The following is an 18590-nucleotide window of genomic DNA, read 5'->3' on the forward strand; positions in this document are numbered from 1 at the left end:
TAATGACATGCTTAAAATTTGCTTTTTTGCTTTTGCTTTTGCTTCATTAGTATACCACCTCTTCTGAAGTCACGTTTAGTTTACTGAATTCTCTCCAATCTGTGTTTGTATTTGTAGAGTTAAAATAATGTTTGTTTCTTTTAAGAGGGTGTGGTCCAGAAAAGGATCACGTCTTTCTCCAGCTCCATCATCTTCCTCCCGAGCAGTTGGCCACCCGTCTTCCCGGTATATCAGAAACGGCCATGATCTTTGCTGGTGTGGACGTTACTCGGGAACCCATCCCTGTTTTACCCACAGTTCACTACAACATGGGTGGGGTGCCTACAAACTACAGAGGACAGGTATGTGTGTGTCAACAACATTTTGAATCTGTGAAGGGGTTTATGAAATAATATACAGTGAATTATCTGTAGACAGAATAAGTGAGACATCCTTGTAAATCACATTTAGTTAACTGAAATCTCTTCAATATATCTCAGAACTTTTGAGAGTAGTCTCTCAATGGTTAACTTGTTTGTGGCCTCAGTTCAATGAAATCTCTTATGGTAAAAATTCAGTTGGTACCAAACAAACAAAAAACTGCATTTTGTTCTGATTCAAGGTTTTTTAATGTGCCTGTCCTACTACACTTCTGAATTGGTTTTATTGAAAATTCCCTGTTTTTTTAGAAAAATGTTGTCCTGATTTTTTTCTTTGGCCCACTACAAGAATTATTTAAAATACAATAATTATAAACTGTAAATTTTTGCCATTTTTTCCTCTCTTTCCTTGGATTTTAGGTTAAATATTCGATTATTTTTTCTAGATGTCTTTTGTTTTAAGCAAACTTTTGATGATAACATCATATTGCAGTATATAGCATAATGCCTTTTAAAAACAAGGGAGTATAAAATTATTGTTTCATTAAATTAGAAGAAATTTAACTCTTTAAATTTTATTTTCTTACACCTTAAAGTAGGGATATATTACTAATTTTGGATAACAAGTCACAGAAACTAGAAAATATTATGCTGGTTACTATGCTATTACATTTATATTATTATGCAATGGTTCCCCCTTGGACCACTGCGGGCTGTTGCAGGACTACTTTTACTATGCGGGACCCAGTAACACATTAAGCTGTAATTATAAAAATGCATGCTGTATTTAGATTTTATTTGAAAGTCATATGAGTGACTTACACATTATTACAAAGCAAATTATTATTTCTGGATTGTATTAGTATAATTTTGTCTGAAAAAATCCAAAAAACTCTTCCTATATCTTAATTTTTTTGATTGGGTATCAACATTGTATTTTGAAAGTGTTGCCAAGTAGAATAGATATCACTCATTAGTTCACTTAAGGCAGGCAAAACCTAGAATTGTCTGGGAATTTTATTTTGCCTCTAAAAAGCAGGGAATAGTCGGGGGAAATTGTAATTTATTAAAAAAATCCTGAAAACCTAATCATACCTAGAAAGTAATCAGTCTCAGAATTGTCAGTAACAGTAATCAGTTGTTGTGATCCAAGTTAAGTAATTCTGATACCTATGACAATTGTTTATATATATATATACGGTGAAACCTCCTGTTATGGACACTCCTGCAAGACAGACGCCTCTCAATACGGACATATTTTTAATTCCCTGGGAATCTTCTATGAATAAACCATTACGTACATTCTCCGCAAAGCGGACATTACAAGTAAAAAATCTAAGTTGTCTGAAGAAAAATTGCATGGTATAGATAAAATATGGTTTTGATTTTCATCGAAATTTTCCTGATATACCTGGAAAAGTTAGGGATTTTTTTTTCCTCCTGAAATTAAGTGGTAACCCTGTTAAAAATAAATAAGGATGATTAAATGCATATTTAATATTTTCCTTCCCTTCCATACAATTTTGCTTGGTTGAGTTTTCTTGTGATTAAAAAAAAAAACTTTTTACCGTGAATAATTAAGGGGTAATTCAATATTTATTTTAGGTTATAACCTATGATCCTGCAAAGAAGGAGGATAAAATTATACCAGGTCTCTATGCTTGTGGAGAAGCTGGATGTGCTTCTGTGCATGGAGCAAATAGGCTGGGAGCAAACTCACTCCTGGATTTGGTTGTATTTGGAAGAGCCTGTGCTCACTCCATTGCAGAAGAAGATAAACCTGGTGATTCCATTTTAGATCTCCACTCTGTAAGTATTAAGTGTAAATGCATTGAATATTTTATGTTTAACAATTATAGATCTCTATTTAAATAATCTTTATAATTTGTAGCTTCCTAACCATCTGTTTTATAGAAGTATGTATTGATGTTCCCAAAGACTGTAGTTCTTTATGATTTAGTAATCATTAATTTTATTACCATCAATGAACAGCTGACCCAATTTTTGGGTTTACAACTACCAGTGTTAAACTCCGTAGCCTTGTCATTTTGAACCCAATCCAGAAAACAAGGAAAGTCCTGGCATATTCTGAGAAATTTGCCTTTGTGGAGGACTTTTTGATGGAACTAACCAGCATTTTCTTTACATGGAGAATAAAACCTTTCATGATTAGCCTGATAGCAAGGGGACTCTAACACATGATTTGTCTACTTCTGAGGATATTTTATGTCAGCAATGTGGTCGATGGGAGCTGGGTGCGGAATGCCTATCGATCAGCCATCGTTAGGATTGGAACCCGGGTTCACCTCAATGGAAAGCGAATGCTCTATCCTTTGAGCCACCGTGGCTCATCAATCATTAATTAAAAATATTTATTGCCGAAGGAAATTTTCGTTTGCTTGTTTTATTGTGAATAAATTTAGATAGGTACACTTTCAAGAACTAATACGCTTGGATAGGATCAGGATAGGGTTTTTAACTTTGAAAGAGAGTGGCTAGAGATTTGATGCTCTATAGGTCAAATATTTCAATGTTTATATATTTTATGTTATGACACATCCCTTCTTTAAATAAAGCTAATAATCAGAAATGTTCTTCTACAAGCATATTTCATGCATTGAAAATCAAAAAGGCTTGTCAGTAGTGTGTTGATTGTGATGGCTTCAGTTCTGTAGTTATTTTAATTATAAATCTTAGTTCCAAAAATTAATGTTCAATATGAAATATGTATGGCATATAAATTGATATCTTAATACCGATTTTTCGCTCATAAAATTTTCAGTGTCTTTAACTGTTTCTCAATTTCTCCTCCAAAAATAGTTATTTTTTCCGAGAGCTTCTGAATATTTTATGCTTACATATATTATCAAAATATGTATGTATTTGATGAGTATGTACATTACTATGTCCAATGTTGTTGTTTTTTTTCTTTTTCTAAAAAAAAAATATTAAACTTTCATTTATGTGACATTCTTCTGTTCTGTAGAAAACTCTAAGAAATATTTTCATGAAATAAATTAAATAACATAAATCACTTATTTCTTATCTTTCTGATCATTCATTAAATCTTAATACATGAAAAGATTCAGCAATTAGTTTTCCATAAGTACATGAAATCGCATTTTTGTTACACATAATGATATTTATAAATTTTTTTTTTTAAATAACTTTTGTATTAAATTTACAGTGTTGCATAGTTCAGCATTTGCAGAAATTTTAAGTGTTTTTGTGTCGCTAAAGAAGACATAAGGTTTACCCTTAATAATTTTTGATTTGCACTAAACCTTCATACACTTAAACCACTAGGACGTGAATTTAGAGATTTGAGGGGTTAAAATTAATGGATGCTGTTGATGTTTTGAATCAGAAAGTTTTTGCTTCCCATTAACATAAAACACATTATCTAAAGATTATGCCATTAAAAGAAAAAAAATATTTAATATATTTATATTACTATTTAGTTTAACTAGAAGAAGAAAAAAAAATTTATGTTTAGAACTTTTTCTATTATTATTTCAAACTAGGTAATTAAAGTTACAATTGTAATCCACTCCTTTCACCTTTATACCTCTGTTAACTGAATTTGTTTCTCAAGTTCCCCCTTTTTTTGTAATGAATGATTTACTGTGGTTTCTCAAAAATGCAAGACTGGGAGGTCATTGAGATCAGTCACTAATTTTGATGGTATGGCATTCAAGCTCATAAATATCGTAATCATAAAATAGTGGCTGAGTTAGATCTGACCAGAGCAGTCTCCTAAAGCACTTGCATTATCTGCTGTCTTTGTTACCTGATATACAGGTCATGCATGGCGACTTCTCAATCGTGGATGCCACTCTCAGGTATGAGATTTTTCCGCTTTTTAGCGGATTTCCGCTTTTTTTACTTTTATCTCTTAAATTTCAGCTTTTTTATCAAAAATTCAGATTTTCTAAAAATTTCACTTTTTTTTGATAAGTATTCCGCTTTTTTAGAAAATTCACCGATTTTCAAAGAGAGACAGAAAATTCAAACTACATAGCTACCAATCCTTTCTCATTTTTACTTATTTTAGCTATTTTCTCCCCTTTTACACGCAGCAGATAAGATTTTCTGAATTTTTTACCCACCCTCCAGATAAATCCGATTTAAGTACTTTAAACGACGCGGCTTCTGACAAACCTTTTAGAGGTCCCAAGCCTGGAATCTGCTAATATCTCGATTCCTATTCATACAATTTTAATATCAAACATAGCTTTTCATATTTGCGTGTTGCGATTCTTATTCACGCTATTTGAGTAAAGTACGTTGCGATTCTTATTTACGAGATTTAAAAATCCGATATCGTATTTGCGCCTTTTTAAAAACCTATGTAGCGATTCGTATTCACTCAAGTTTAAAATTCAATGTCTTGATTTGCTCATGTGGTTTATAATATCAAACGATTTTCGTATTTATACGTGATTTTAAAATAAGGCATTGGGATTCGCATTCACGCACTCTAAAAATTATGCATCATAATTCTTATTTATGCTATCTAAAAATTACGCATCATGATTCGTATTTACGCTATCTAAAAATTATGAATCGTGATTAGTATTTATGCGTTTAAAAAATTCTATATCCCAGTTTGTATTTTCTCATTTTCAAAATCGTATATCTAGTTTCATATTCATGTGATTTCAAAATCCATAATTGTTATTCATATTCACGCAATTTTAAGATCAACTATCGCGATTCTTGTAAGAAGGAATTTTTTAAAAAAAATTAGTTACTATTAAGGTGACTGTTTTTCTAACAACGATTATTAGTATATGTAAGTCTTACAACATCAGAGAAACCGGAAGGGAATATATTCAAAACTTACATTCTGTGCTTGAAAAGAAAAAATAGGATTTGTCACAAGATGTTTGAAGATGGACTACCGACTAAATATAGCAAGCATAAAAGATATAGCGAACAAAAGCAATCACTTAAAAAGAGATTTAATTTATTTATTTATTTTTTTTTTTTTTTTGGAAAAAGGGTTAATTAACTCATCATCAAAATTTTATTTATAATTGCTGTTATTTATGCTATAAAATGCAAAATTCTTATCAAATAAAAAACAATTATCTAAACAGTTGCTGATTGTCATGTAATTTTTCAAACTAAATAGCAAAATTGTATGTTAAGGACTTACTATATATTTCTACTTCACTGTTATTGATATGTTTCAAAGGGCTCTAGTTAGATTAGACTATAATATGAACATAATGATTCGGTCCATTGTAAAAGTTTTTGTTTTCAATATAATTTAAGAAGTAATATTACTGATAAATTTACTGTAAATCACATAACAGTATTTATTAAAAGAAATGAAATATTAATGTATATTCTCTGTAGTTTTAATTTGCTAAACCAGGTAGTTTTTCAAGTAATAATTATCTCTTATGTGAACTGAGGGAAAATATAATTTCCAGCTTTATTTTTTCAATTGGTAATTTTTATTTTCACTAAATGTTAAGTATCAATGTAATCATTTATATAATAATAGATTAGTACACAATTGTATGTCAACACATTATTTATTACCTTAAACTGTCTGAAATTTATTATTAAAGGGTTGCGCTTGCGTAAAATTTACTATCGTGGAAATTCAGCTTTTTTGCCTTTCGGCTACTCTCATCCCTGCACTCTTCAGGACTGAGAACTGAAATAAATCTTGAGAAATAGCCAGTGAACAGACTACATTGAATATATTTCCAGTTTGTTTTTTGAATTTTTCGAAGAAAAAAAATTTTTTTTCCTTAAAAAATTAACAATTATGTTTGGTTGAAAATAATTTAAAATAATATTGCTTTTTAATAAAAAATATAATTTTTCGTAATTTTCAAAATAAATAAGTAATGATGCGATGCTGCTATGAAAGAATTGGAATATTAATGCTTCCGATATTTTCAGTGTTGAATCTGCTTGAGTTTGTATTTCCCCTCATTTTTTGAAATGTTGAGTTAATTAGAATAAAATGCTCAAATTGAGATTATTTTTTAAAAAATAAAATTTATAGAGCTAGGACGAAAAATTTATGAAGTGAAAAATATGTAAAGATATTATATGAATGACTACAAAAAAAAAAATAGGTGGTTTATTTTTAGCAAATGGTGTAAAAAGAGATACGAGGTAGCTTTTATTTTTCTTTGCTATTAAAAATATCTGTAAATATTTTTTATTAAAAAAATTAAACAAGTAATTTGATATTCTCCAGGAAAGATGCTTTTTGAAGTCATTGAACAATATAGTTCTGTTGAACTAGGCTAGACTGTGTTAGTTAGTAAAAAACTAAGTTCAGTCTTTTGAGTGTCTCAAGCTTTAACCAAATAAACCGTTTACTTGGAGGATCTTTTGAATACTGTCTCTACAGTTATTTTTCTCTGTTTTTTTCCTCTGTCTTTGTTTGTTCTCTATATTGTTCTTTGCATTTATTATGGTAGTTGTTTTTTAATCTTGCTATTAGAAGTAAAAAATAAATAAGTAATGGTAATCATAAATGACAATTATTTCAAATCATAAATGCAATTCTAATTTTTAATGATGATTACTTGTAATAAAGGTTATTTGCATTTTCTTTAACTTTCATACACATTTTGTAACTTTTGTAAGACATAAAAATTATTTAAATAAATAGATTTTGTTGATGTGTTAATGACACATCACGAAATTAAGATTATTGTTTTAATATTTTTAGACGGATGGTGAAGAATCAGTTGCTAATTTAGACAGAATGAGACATGCTGATGGATCAACATATACATCTCAACTGAGATTACAAATGCAAAAAGTATTTTTTCTTATTTTCTTTAGAATTATCTCACTTATAGATATCATTTCTGTATATTTTTATATATTATTTTTAATTAACCTATTTAATCTATTTACAATTAGCCTCTCAATTTTATCTATTTTTTTTTTGTATTTTTATTTTAAATGTCATAAATTTTATCTAAAAAATAATTGTCTGGAAACTTTTTGTTCTCGGGCGTCAGAGCACAATTTTTCGTGATCACTGTCGTCTCCATCAAATTGGACAGCAAAAAAGAAACTATATTTTGCTTCAATGAGCAAGACCCTTAAATTTAGGTTCTTCTCGACTGGTTTCCATGTGCACAGAGAATTTCCGAGAAGGTGAATATGTGGTCAAATGCCCTTGAGGATGCCTCTCATGTTTGCCCGAAAGACCAGAATGTGTTTGCTGTAGTGTCAAGAAAGAAGATATCTGAGTACCAGACATTATTAATGTGGACGAGTGAAGCACCTTTTTTTTGTTGCCCTAATGTTGAATTTTGTGAAAGCGAACCCATCTTGCCTAGTTTGGAAATGGGAGTAACATCATAGTATGAAAGTGGTGCCCTGGTGTTTCTCGAGGAAAAACAACAAAAACATGTAATGTCTGGACATATTGGCAGATTGAGTGCATTCTGTAATGTCATGTTTTTCTCCAAAATTGGCGGATACTTGACGGGCAATAATGCAACTGTATAGTGTGCAAGAAGCTTTCAAAGTTGGTTCATTCAACATCATTTTGGCTTCCAACGGCTTCCTTGGCCAATGCGAAAACTGGATCATAATCTAATAGATGATGTTTAGGACATGTTAAGGTACCTTCAACAGTGATCTTTCGTTCCATCTCATTTACTGGATTTTAAAATCTGTGTAACCAATGCATGATATTATGTGGACATAAATGCTCCCCAGAAGCTTTTAGAATTTCTGTCCTCATAAATACAAGCTATTATCAGTACATAAGAAGATAAGATTAAATATTAGTCTAAGGTTTCTAATTCATTGGTCAGTATGTGTATATATATATATACACGAGGGTTATTTTTTAAGTAAGGGCCGTTTGAAAATAAAAACCAAACGAAAGCAAATTTTTTTTCAAATTCTATATACGTTTCTCTTTTTTTCAGCCTAGTTTCTAAGTTTGTGGAATCACTTATCATACCTTGCAATTAGATTTAGAATATACTCTTCATAGAAACTTGCCACCTGCTACATTAACCTGAAGGTCATGGCCTTTTTCACGTATCGTCATCGTTGTATGTAGCCCCCAAAATGATGTTTGAAATATCGGAAAATATAAAAATCCATCAGAGCAAGATCAGGGCTGTGACGAGGGGTGGTCCCAACCAAAAGATTCTATAAAGATGGGATCTAATCTGCGGAGAGAGTCATTGTCATAGAGTAGCAAAATTCCCTGTCAGCATAGCAGGGAATTTTGCTAATTCACAAAACGTAACTTCACAAATCTGCCAGTTAATGTATGCAGTAGACAGGTTTTTTGCTGACTAAAAACGCATCACTGATTGTATCTCATGCATGGTGGTAGATTTGTTACATTCGAACATTTTAAAAACACAGTACTCACCATACAGTTTAGCTACGCAGCTGCAACTGAACCCAGTTCACAAGGAATGCCGAGCCATGACACAAACACTCTTTGCAATGCACGCGTCACCTATCAGTGCTCACAGCAAAACGATACTTAACAAAAAAAAAATCATAGATATATAACAAGCTATATTCTACAATACACCTGGAATATTTTATATGCTTGTTTTCTTTCAGACTATGCAGGGTCATGCTGCCGTCTTCAGGACTGGAGAAAGTTTGAAGGAAGGTGTGCAGAAAATATCTGAATGCTTTGAGCAACAGAAAGACCTTAAGGTATGGTATAAATTCGAGCTAAATACTGAATTGGGAATTTGAATCAGTTGAACATCACTCAAAATCAAGCAAATCTTAGAATCAATGACACAGACAGTTAAATTTCATTGAAAATTATATTTCTTTTATTCAATGCTTTTCCCAAAATTGCCATGATTTAAATTATTAGATTTTTTTTTTCATGTAAAAAAATCATTGATACAAGAGGAAAAAAAATTTTTTTCTTCATTTGTAATAATTTATAAATACACTCTTAAGGCTGCGTTTAATGTTTGAGTTGATTTTTTAGAGGTTTATAGAGAAATAATGAGAGATGTATATAAAATATTTTTTAATGTTCAAAATGGACTAAAAAGTAATAATAAAATAAACACTGAATGTGGATTAAAGTGATGTGAAACTTTTAAAATTTTATTTTCCGTTAGCTGTATTTAAAATAACTTGATATTTAATAAACATTTTTTAACTATACTAATTTAGTTTCATGTTTGAATAAAAATACTTATAAATATGTAGCTTGTGTATGTAAATCATGAAAAAAGACTTATTCTTCATATCTTACTGATAAATAGCAATCATCTAATTGACACATTTTGTCTTTTTCTCTACAAATTCGTCAGAGTATTGAACTTACATGAACAATTCTGCCATTTTATTTTTTATGGATTAATTTGTACTTATATAATTTCTACCATTTTTGTTAAAATTATTAAGTACCTACTCTATAATATTGTTTTTAAATAATATTAAGCTATGCATTTCTGGGGGGATTTAGTTGGCATACATAAAAAAAATAGGATTAAATTATTTTTGCAAAAATCTTTTAACAAAAAAAAATTCTATTTTATATATTTTTTAAAGAGAAAAAGATCTTGTTTTTTTGTTAACGAAAATTTGTGTGTTGATTAAAAAAAATCAATAATAATTTATGAATGTCTTTTTTATAGTTGATATTAGTGTAGTGATTCAAATAAATTAATTTGAAGCATTGGATGAAATCATATTGTAATGAATCAGTATTCTTTCAATTAAGCTAATGTGTCACCTCGATTACTGTGTGTTACCTTTCTCTAACAGAAATGCTTAAAGCGGTAGTTTTTGTGTGTAGGTGTGTGACAAAGGACTGATATGGAACACTGATCTTGTGGAGACACTTGAGTTGCAGAATCTGATGCTGAATGCTGTTCAGACAATGATTTCTGCTGAAGCAAGGAAGGAAAGTCGCGGCGCTCATGCACGTGAAGACTTTAAGGTAAGAGAACTATATAGCAGACTGTTGCACTTCCATTTGTTTCAGTACAATTTTATTCACTGGGTGGACACCCACCTGGAAAGACTTTGAAACCTGGAATTATCAGGGAATTTTTTATACTTGAAAACCTGGAAAAATCAAGAAAATTTGGATAAAAACCTGGAAAAATCAGGGAATTTTAAAGGAAATCTGGAACTTTTTCTTCCATGTTCTTAATTGTATTATACTACATTAAATTATTTACTAATCTTTTCAATTTAAATTATTTTACTGTTCGTTATACCTAGTTTTTTTCGACAGAAATTCATTGCCATAAATTTGAAATATCGTCAACTTAGCAATACTTTGCTTGCATCAAAATTTGCTCTATTGTAAACCAGTTTACTAAAATGAAACATGAAACTCTAACATGGTTGCTAAATGAATGGAGAAACTTTTGACTTCTTTGAAAACTATGGGAGTATGCAGCTTAGGAAAGGCAAAGATTGTGGTGGAGTTGAAAGAAGGGGTTAGGATACTTGTTTCTGTTTAGAAAAGCTTTTTTTTTTCTTTTTTTTTAAGTTTTCTTCTAGTCCGCGGGTTGGATCCATTTATTGTTCAAGTTTGTTCCCATGTTTTGGGGTATTTTATTTTTGACAAAATGTATTAAAATGTTTTAGCACTTTTAACTTCATGAAAATTTCCAAAAATTAGTTGGTTATAGTTTAATAACAATAGATTTTATTTTGCTCTCTTTTTTCTAAAAGATTTTATATTTTTATCCAAAGAAATCTATGAATTATTTTTCTCATCAAAGCCAACCAATCCACATTTTCTTACAATCACTAACTGTTGACGAATCATTACGATTGTTGCCTTGATGTTAGTTTTCTCGATTTCATTTTAACTTTTTATAGCATATTTTAATTTAAAAAAAGTTCTTTTAAAAACTAATTATATGTTAACATTTAGTTTTACTGTTTTGTTGATTAATATTTGATTTTTTATTCAAAATTCGAATTGTTTAGTAATCACTATATCAAAAGTTTATAAATATTGCTTGTATTCCAGAGATGATATTTCTGGAACTGTTTATCTTTTTACCCTAAAAAGCTGGCAAAAATTATAAAATATATGAAAAACATGTAAAATTATGCATAAACATAACTATTTTTTTTATTATTGCATATGTGTTTATTAGAAAAAAGAAATTTTATTCTTTTGTTCTGCACTGTACAGATACAGGTTTCTAGTTGTGAAAACAAAAACAATTACTATACTAAACTGAGAAACCATATGGTTAGATTAGAATTCCTTAAATATTTTAATTTTACATGAGAAAAATACAAAAATAATAAAATTATAATTAGATAAAATTATAAAAGAATAACATTTTAAGTTTTTTTTCGATTGAGTATGCAACAAGAGTTTTAGAAATTTTGTGTTTACGACATTCATTCTTGAATATCTCTTAAAATAATAATGCTAGCTGAAAACAAACATTATTTAAACATTTGACTTATGATATTGGTTTGAAGGAAATCTGAGCAATGAATTTTATTAACAGCACCGTTTGGATAAAACACAGTATAAACTGTCTCTATATTGAAATGTAAATAATTATAAAACTTGGTGGTATTAGGTTTTTGGATCACTCTGTATTTTCCATTTGGTACACTTTGTACAAAAACTATTTAAAGTAACATATTCAAACATCAAAAAAAATTTTATTCATTAAAAACTATACAGTAGAACCTCGCTACAACAATATTTTGGGGACCCAATAAATATATTGTTGTAGAGGGATATAGTGTTATATCGAAGGCCTACATACTTAGGGGACACAATAAGATTTTTTTTTTAATTTCTAAGTTATATATGTATTAACTATAAATGTATTTATATATTATGCAAAAACAATTTTTGCTGAGTGTTAATTATTTTTAAATATTAAGAACAATTGAAATAAATTCAGAAAATTAGATAAAAACGTACCTGAAAGCCATTTTTATTGAAAGTAATCTGATGCTTGTTTATTCATTTTTTTGACTGTCAAATCAACCAACAACAACGTAAGCATTGAGTCCAAAGCACATTGTGAATGGTGCTCCACCCACCCTCTACAAATAACAATTCCCTTTCAGGTGTGATGATTGTGGTTATTTGTGACTCATGATCAGCTTTTAACATAAAGAGAATGAAATCAGATAGGAATGTTACATTTGTGATTTCTTAAGTGATAAGGGAGGCAATTTTAAGAATGGAAGCTCTTTTGGTAGTCAGCAGTGAATCTTCTCTTGTCAGAAAAGTTTGAAAAAAATGGCAATAGATGATAAAATAAGATTTTTTACATTATTTGAAGATCAATAATAAATGGAGAAAATAAGGTTGAAATTTGGAAAAAAATGATTTTACAGGGGCTTATTGCTTCAGAGAATATCGTATCGTAATAAAGAGTGTTATTGTAGTATTGGATATTGTAGTAGTGAGAGTTCACTGTATATTCTACAAGATAAACATATTATTTTTTCCACGTCTATCTTAATTTTTTTTAAATTAATGTTGCACCAAAACTATAAAATGTAAAAAATAAAACACAAAATTTTACTAAGTTGTTTTAATAATAATTTAGTTTAATTATTTTTTCAAGATGATATATTAAAAAAATAACGTTTTTAATAAATATTTTGTAATATTGACACTTTTCTTGTACCCATCCTATAGAATTAAATTACCACAATTTCTATAACTTAGGGTAAATACTCTGGGCAATTACCCGGACAAGTACTTAAAATTCATTAATACTTGGGTATTTATCAATTTTATTGAAAATTCATGGTTATGGTTTTCTTTATACAAAATTACATATATTTAAGACACAATTAAATTTCGCTTACGTCATTAACTAGGAAGAAAAATTCATTCAGTTGAACATATAAATTATTAAAATTGTTATTTTTTAGTTTTCTTTATTTGAGAGTGGTTATGGTAATCTTTAAATTTACATTTCTAATCATTATTCCCAGCCTTTGAGATTTTAAAAGTAACATCTAAACAAGGAAAGTTTTGGCAGAAATATAGTTTTGAATTACAAGAGTTTTTCAGGTCCTATGTAATTTATTTTAAAAAGTTTATCATACACAGCTTTTCCTGCACATGAATCGTACATAGTTCCTTATTTGATCCATATTTAATTGTGACGTGATGATATCTTTCTGAATAATAATAATGCCCAATAAGATTATTTATGAGACAAATTTATATATTAATTATTATAATACAAATTTATGAGTTTTTGTTTCATTATTACTAATGAATTGAGAATTATAGCTTAATATTAGTATGGTTTTTAAAGGGGTATAAAATGTATGCTAACTTAAATGTTTCAATACTTCTGTATGCTAAGTTTAAATGAGATCGGGAAGCTTTTTTCTCTATGGGAAAAAACTGCTCTGAGGAAAAAAAACTATGTTTATTTCCCCATTAAAAATTATATGTTTATCATTCTATTCCTAATCAGAATTTTAATATTTCTTGCAGGAATGGAAAAAAGAATATTTATTAAATGTTCTTTATTAATTAAATATTAAATAAAATTAATTTATTGTAATTTTATTTACTATATTAATTTTTTATTAATAAATAAAAAAAGTCTCAATAAAATATTGAAGAATTTCAAAACAATTATATTTTCTTTAAAAAAGATAAATTTAGTTTCAAAGAGATAGTTTTATGAATACATTTCTTTAAAAATTAGAATATGAAATTTGTAGTTTTAGTTTATCACACATATTAAATGTACAAGCTCAATATAGCTGAAATTTTAAAAAAAAGGAGTTTAAAACTTAGTTTTAACACATTTCATGAATTTTAAACTTATTCTCTGTTTTTTTATTTAGAATCTCTTTTTGAAAATGTCCAATCTTAAACTTAAATGATTTAATATAATTCCTATTTTGTTATATAACACCATGCAAACTTTTTTATATTACTTTTTTAAAGCAACAAAGTTTCTCCACCAAGTATTTATAATTTTTCAAATATTTTTTCTAGAACTGATATATTTTAAGTTTTTAAGTTTATTTTTGAAACTTAGCGATATTTTTATTATTCTCTGAACTATAAGCATGATAAGTCCTGTTTATATGCTTTAAAAAGAACAAAAAATTATAAAAACCATAATTTTGGGTATTTAACAAACTCACATCTATATCTATCATTTTTTTCCCCCTATCATTTTAACTATCTTTTTTTTTTTTTTTTTTTTTTTTTTTTTTTTTTTTTTTTTTTTTTTTTGCTTTACATCTTGTTCTTTGCGAAAACAGTTACTCTTTCATTAACAAAAAAATAGATAATAAATGAATGGAATATATTTTGTTCACCCCTAGTTCTGAAACAGTTCTTTTTTTTACTTTGTTGTATGGTTTTTCAGTACTCAGTTATGTTAATTTTAATTCAGGATCGCATGGATGAGTATGATTATTCAAAACCTTTGCAAGGTCAAAAGAAGAAGCCCATTTCAGAGCATTGGAGGAAACACACACTCTCTTGGGTCGACAAGGATGGAAAGGTATAGTTCTCACTCAGTTGGAAGTCAGGAAATAAAATGCTTCTAAGAGGCAGATTTTTATTACTTTTTATAACATTATTTTTAAAGTCATACTTAGTGAAGAAATTTAGAGCTGCAGATTATCTCGGCAAATATTTGTTTAAAGCACTATTTTCTGTTTTGTTATCGTTTTCTTTTTCTACTCATATCAATTTACTGATATTTTGTTTCCTTTCATGAAGTTTGGACTCCATTGCCAGACCTTTTCTATTATATATTTATTAAGGAAACTCAAATTTCTTAGATTGAAGTCTGGTTTTCATTTTTATGATTTTGTAATGTATTGTTTATTATTTTATTCTTGAAAAGTTTAGACTTCTTAACTTAACTGAGGTTATATGCATTTGGCTGAAAATAAGCAATAAAATTTTTGATTGAATGGTAATTTTATTCATTTTATTAAAACATGCCCTCTTATATTTGAGATTTATGTAAAATATTTTTTCCAGTAGTAGTAAATTAAAGCAGAAACATAACTGTAGCTTTGATTGAACTTCAATTAGAACTTAGGGACATGACTATTAGGCTATCTGACCTTTCATGTATCTGTTTAAACTATGAGTAGTAGTGAACAAAATTCTTTTAATTTAAATTCGTTAAAATTTTAATACATTAAATTTGCTATCTCTAAGAAAGATATTTTCAGGCACTACGGAAATTCTGTATTTGTTAGAGGATATGTTAAAAGCGAATAAGTGTTCATACCATGACTCAAATAACAATAATTTTGTTTCTCAAGAAAATAATAACCTTCATGAATCATGACAGCCTATGCAAGTACTAATTTTTGGTCAAAGATTTTAAAATTCTAAGATTGAAAACTCAGTTTGTGTGCTTAAAGTTTTCTATATTCTCTCCTAATTAAGATAAAAATTCAAAGTATTTTAACCAAATGATTAATTTAAAATTATGAAAAGTAAATTGTAATACCAACAATTATTTTCTATCTACTGACTTGAGACTTGAATCATTTGAAAATATAAGCTAGAGAAAAGAATGTTGGGAGGTCTGTTTTTCGTTTCCGGACACTTTTTAGCAATCAAAATACGCAAGTCTCTTTCCTTTTTTACATTGTATATATGTATTTAGAAATGTGCAATTTTTCCACCCAGTGTATTCTTTTAACTTGTTTGCTATAAAGTAATAAAATTAAAATTATTTGTCTTTCACAGCGGCCTTTATTTTTACTACAGCATAGTTTCTGTAATCATCATTTAAGAGATTAATATTAAAATTAGTACATATACTAACTATTATAATACATATCTATATAATATAGATATATACATAATATAGATACATGTATAGATATATATATATATCTAGAAACCCATGCAAGACAGGCTTTGTTTTTGTGTTTCAGTTGTGAAGATTTTCATTAATAATTCTTCTTGAAACTGTACCTACTTAAATAAATTATTTTGCTTTTAAAATATGAAGTTTATTTTTTTAATATTATATTTTTTTGAATATTAGTAAGAATGGTGCTTATTCTTCACATAAAATTTAAAAAAAATTAAGCATTTCATTTTTTTAAAAAATATTTTATCACGCATATTTTTTCGTAGTTAAATGTCATTTTACCTATAAGAAAAGATATAGTATTAAAATTATTTGACGTTTATTTTTGTTCATTTATTTCTTAATAAATAAAGCTTTGATCTTTTACCTCAATAAAATCCATTATTCAGAAAAATTCTATTTTCTGGACTTCTAATGTCCCAATGACTCCAGGTTGACTTTTTACTGTTATATTTTTATTAGCTTACTTCGTATGTACTAAATATAAAATAGTTGAATTGTTAAATGCTATTAGAAAAATATCTACATGGCTACTATTTTATACCTCACTAAACACTTTGTTTTCTTCGTAGGTTCAACTCGAGTACAGACCAGTAATCGATGAAACTTTGGATTCCAAAGAATGTAAACAAGTCCCACCGGCTATCAGGGCTTATTAGAAGAACTTTTTTTTAGACTAATTTCCCTAGTTGTGTTGTATCAGCACGCCATGTGATATAATCTAGCATTTTTTATTTATTAAAAATGTATGGATCTGAAACTCTTCCTGTTGTGCATTTTTTTTTTTAATTCTGCCTGTGTTTGATTTGGTGAAGAGGTTTTTTTTTATGCATAATGGTTAAAGTAATTTTAATATTTACTGAAAGATACATATTTCATGCTGCTATTCACTTTTGATGAAATTGCAAAAGGATTCACTTACTAATACCAAACTGTGACGATGAAATAAGAGAAAAGTTTAATTGACAAAACATATTAGCAAATAGGATTGTTTTTTGTATATAAATTATTAAGGTTAGAATTAAGATTGGAAAAGCTTGATTCATTTCAGTTTAGTTTTTGTTTCAGATTAACTTGATGGAAATAGTTTTCCATGTCTTTCGAATAGTTTCTGAAGATGTTCAGTTCTTAACGTGAAAAAAAAGAGAGAGATTTATTGCTATAAAAATATTTAGTTATTCTGTCATGTGGTAGATTGCGAATTCTTTACTTGAAACTATTCAATTTTGTAAAACTGTTTCTTCTTCTTTTGGTTATGTTATGGAGCTTCTGTTACGTTATATTTTGAAAGTTAAAATATCTTTGTTTGAAGATATTATACTTTTTTATTAATACAACGAGTTTAACAATCAAACTGAATATCTTCATGTCAGAAACAAAAGAAATAAAAAATTGTGTCTTAGTGTGTCAAACCAGCGAGGTAGAATACATTGCAATCGTATTTAGAAGCTTAACTTTAATATGTCTGTTATGTATGGTGTCTGAAAAGCTTCTTATATTTCGTCATCTTTAAAATATTCTTTGTTCTCTCATTTATTTCTTGTTTTTCTAACACATGTTCAGAATTATTTGTTCTTTAAATAAATTGGAAAAATTATTGGTTTTAATAATTTTAGTATGAGAGTGCATAAAAGGTATATTTGATAATAACTTTCTTTTCTGCCTCTTGGAGAGGGAGGAGCATGAGCCCATAATTTTTATAGTTCTTGATTGTCACTTTGGCAAATTTATTTGAAGTGACATGATCAACCAATACTCTTTGGGCTAATTGCTACATAAGGCCTCTTTTTTCCCGGCGGATAATAAGTTATAAATATATAACCCAGTGAAGAGTCATAAAAATTCTTTCATCTTACTTGCAAACAGTTTTTGAATTATATCAACATTTTACTTATTTTTAATCTATGTTTTATTTTTCTTCAATAAATTTTAACCAAATTAGTCTCGAAAGTGTTTTTTGTTTCTAATAAAGAATATTTTTCAAAATGTTTTTTCTGCAACCACACTATAAAAAAAATTTGTTTAAATATTTTCACATATAAAATTTTGATTATTATTTTTGTATAAACTATTACAAAGTAGAGTTCAAGATGAATGGGAAAAAAAATAGTTGTTTGGGTGAACTTCACTCATTTAGCAGTGTTATTTAAAAAGAAGCAGATCACCCCATTTCATCGATATACAGTGGCGATCAAAAAATTCCGGCTTGTCAGATGTTATTTTAATTGATGTAATAATTACTTAATTACAATAAAAAACAATAAATTATTTGCATATTATATCTTTTACAGCAGCCTGAGGCTTTTCATAAAGCATAGTTTTTGTCTGCATTATCTAAAAGATATATGTATTTTTTTAACCCACTGGCGGTTTAGCAAATGGTCAAAATTAGGAGAATGTTGCT

At 28.2% G+C, this 18590-nt stretch overlaps 1 protein-coding gene across 1 annotated transcript in view; it reads left to right on the forward strand.

Annotated features, from left to right (window-relative positions):
• The window catches only part of LOC107445648 (succinate dehydrogenase, subunit A (flavoprotein)), a 45530-nt gene extending 27403 nt beyond the window's left edge, over positions 1-18127 (forward strand). Inside the window, exons 10-16 of the mRNA XM_016060089.3 lie at positions 146-341; positions 1965-2168; positions 7066-7158; positions 8946-9044; positions 10153-10296; positions 14735-14845; positions 16759-18127. Coding sequence (XP_015915575.1) covers positions 146-341; positions 1965-2168; positions 7066-7158; positions 8946-9044; positions 10153-10296; positions 14735-14845; positions 16759-16845 — 934 coding nt within the window. The 3' untranslated portion in view covers positions 16846-18127. The remainder of the gene's footprint in view (positions 1-145; positions 342-1964; positions 2169-7065; positions 7159-8945; positions 9045-10152; positions 10297-14734; positions 14846-16758) is intronic.
• Positions 18128-18590: the final 463 nt, after the last annotated feature.

This window comes from Parasteatoda tepidariorum, chromosome 6 (assembly GCF_043381705.1).
Source record: "Parasteatoda tepidariorum isolate YZ-2023 chromosome 6, CAS_Ptep_4.0, whole genome shotgun sequence".
In the NCBI taxonomy this organism is placed as follows: Eukaryota; Metazoa; Arthropoda; class Arachnida; order Araneae; family Theridiidae; genus Parasteatoda; species Parasteatoda tepidariorum.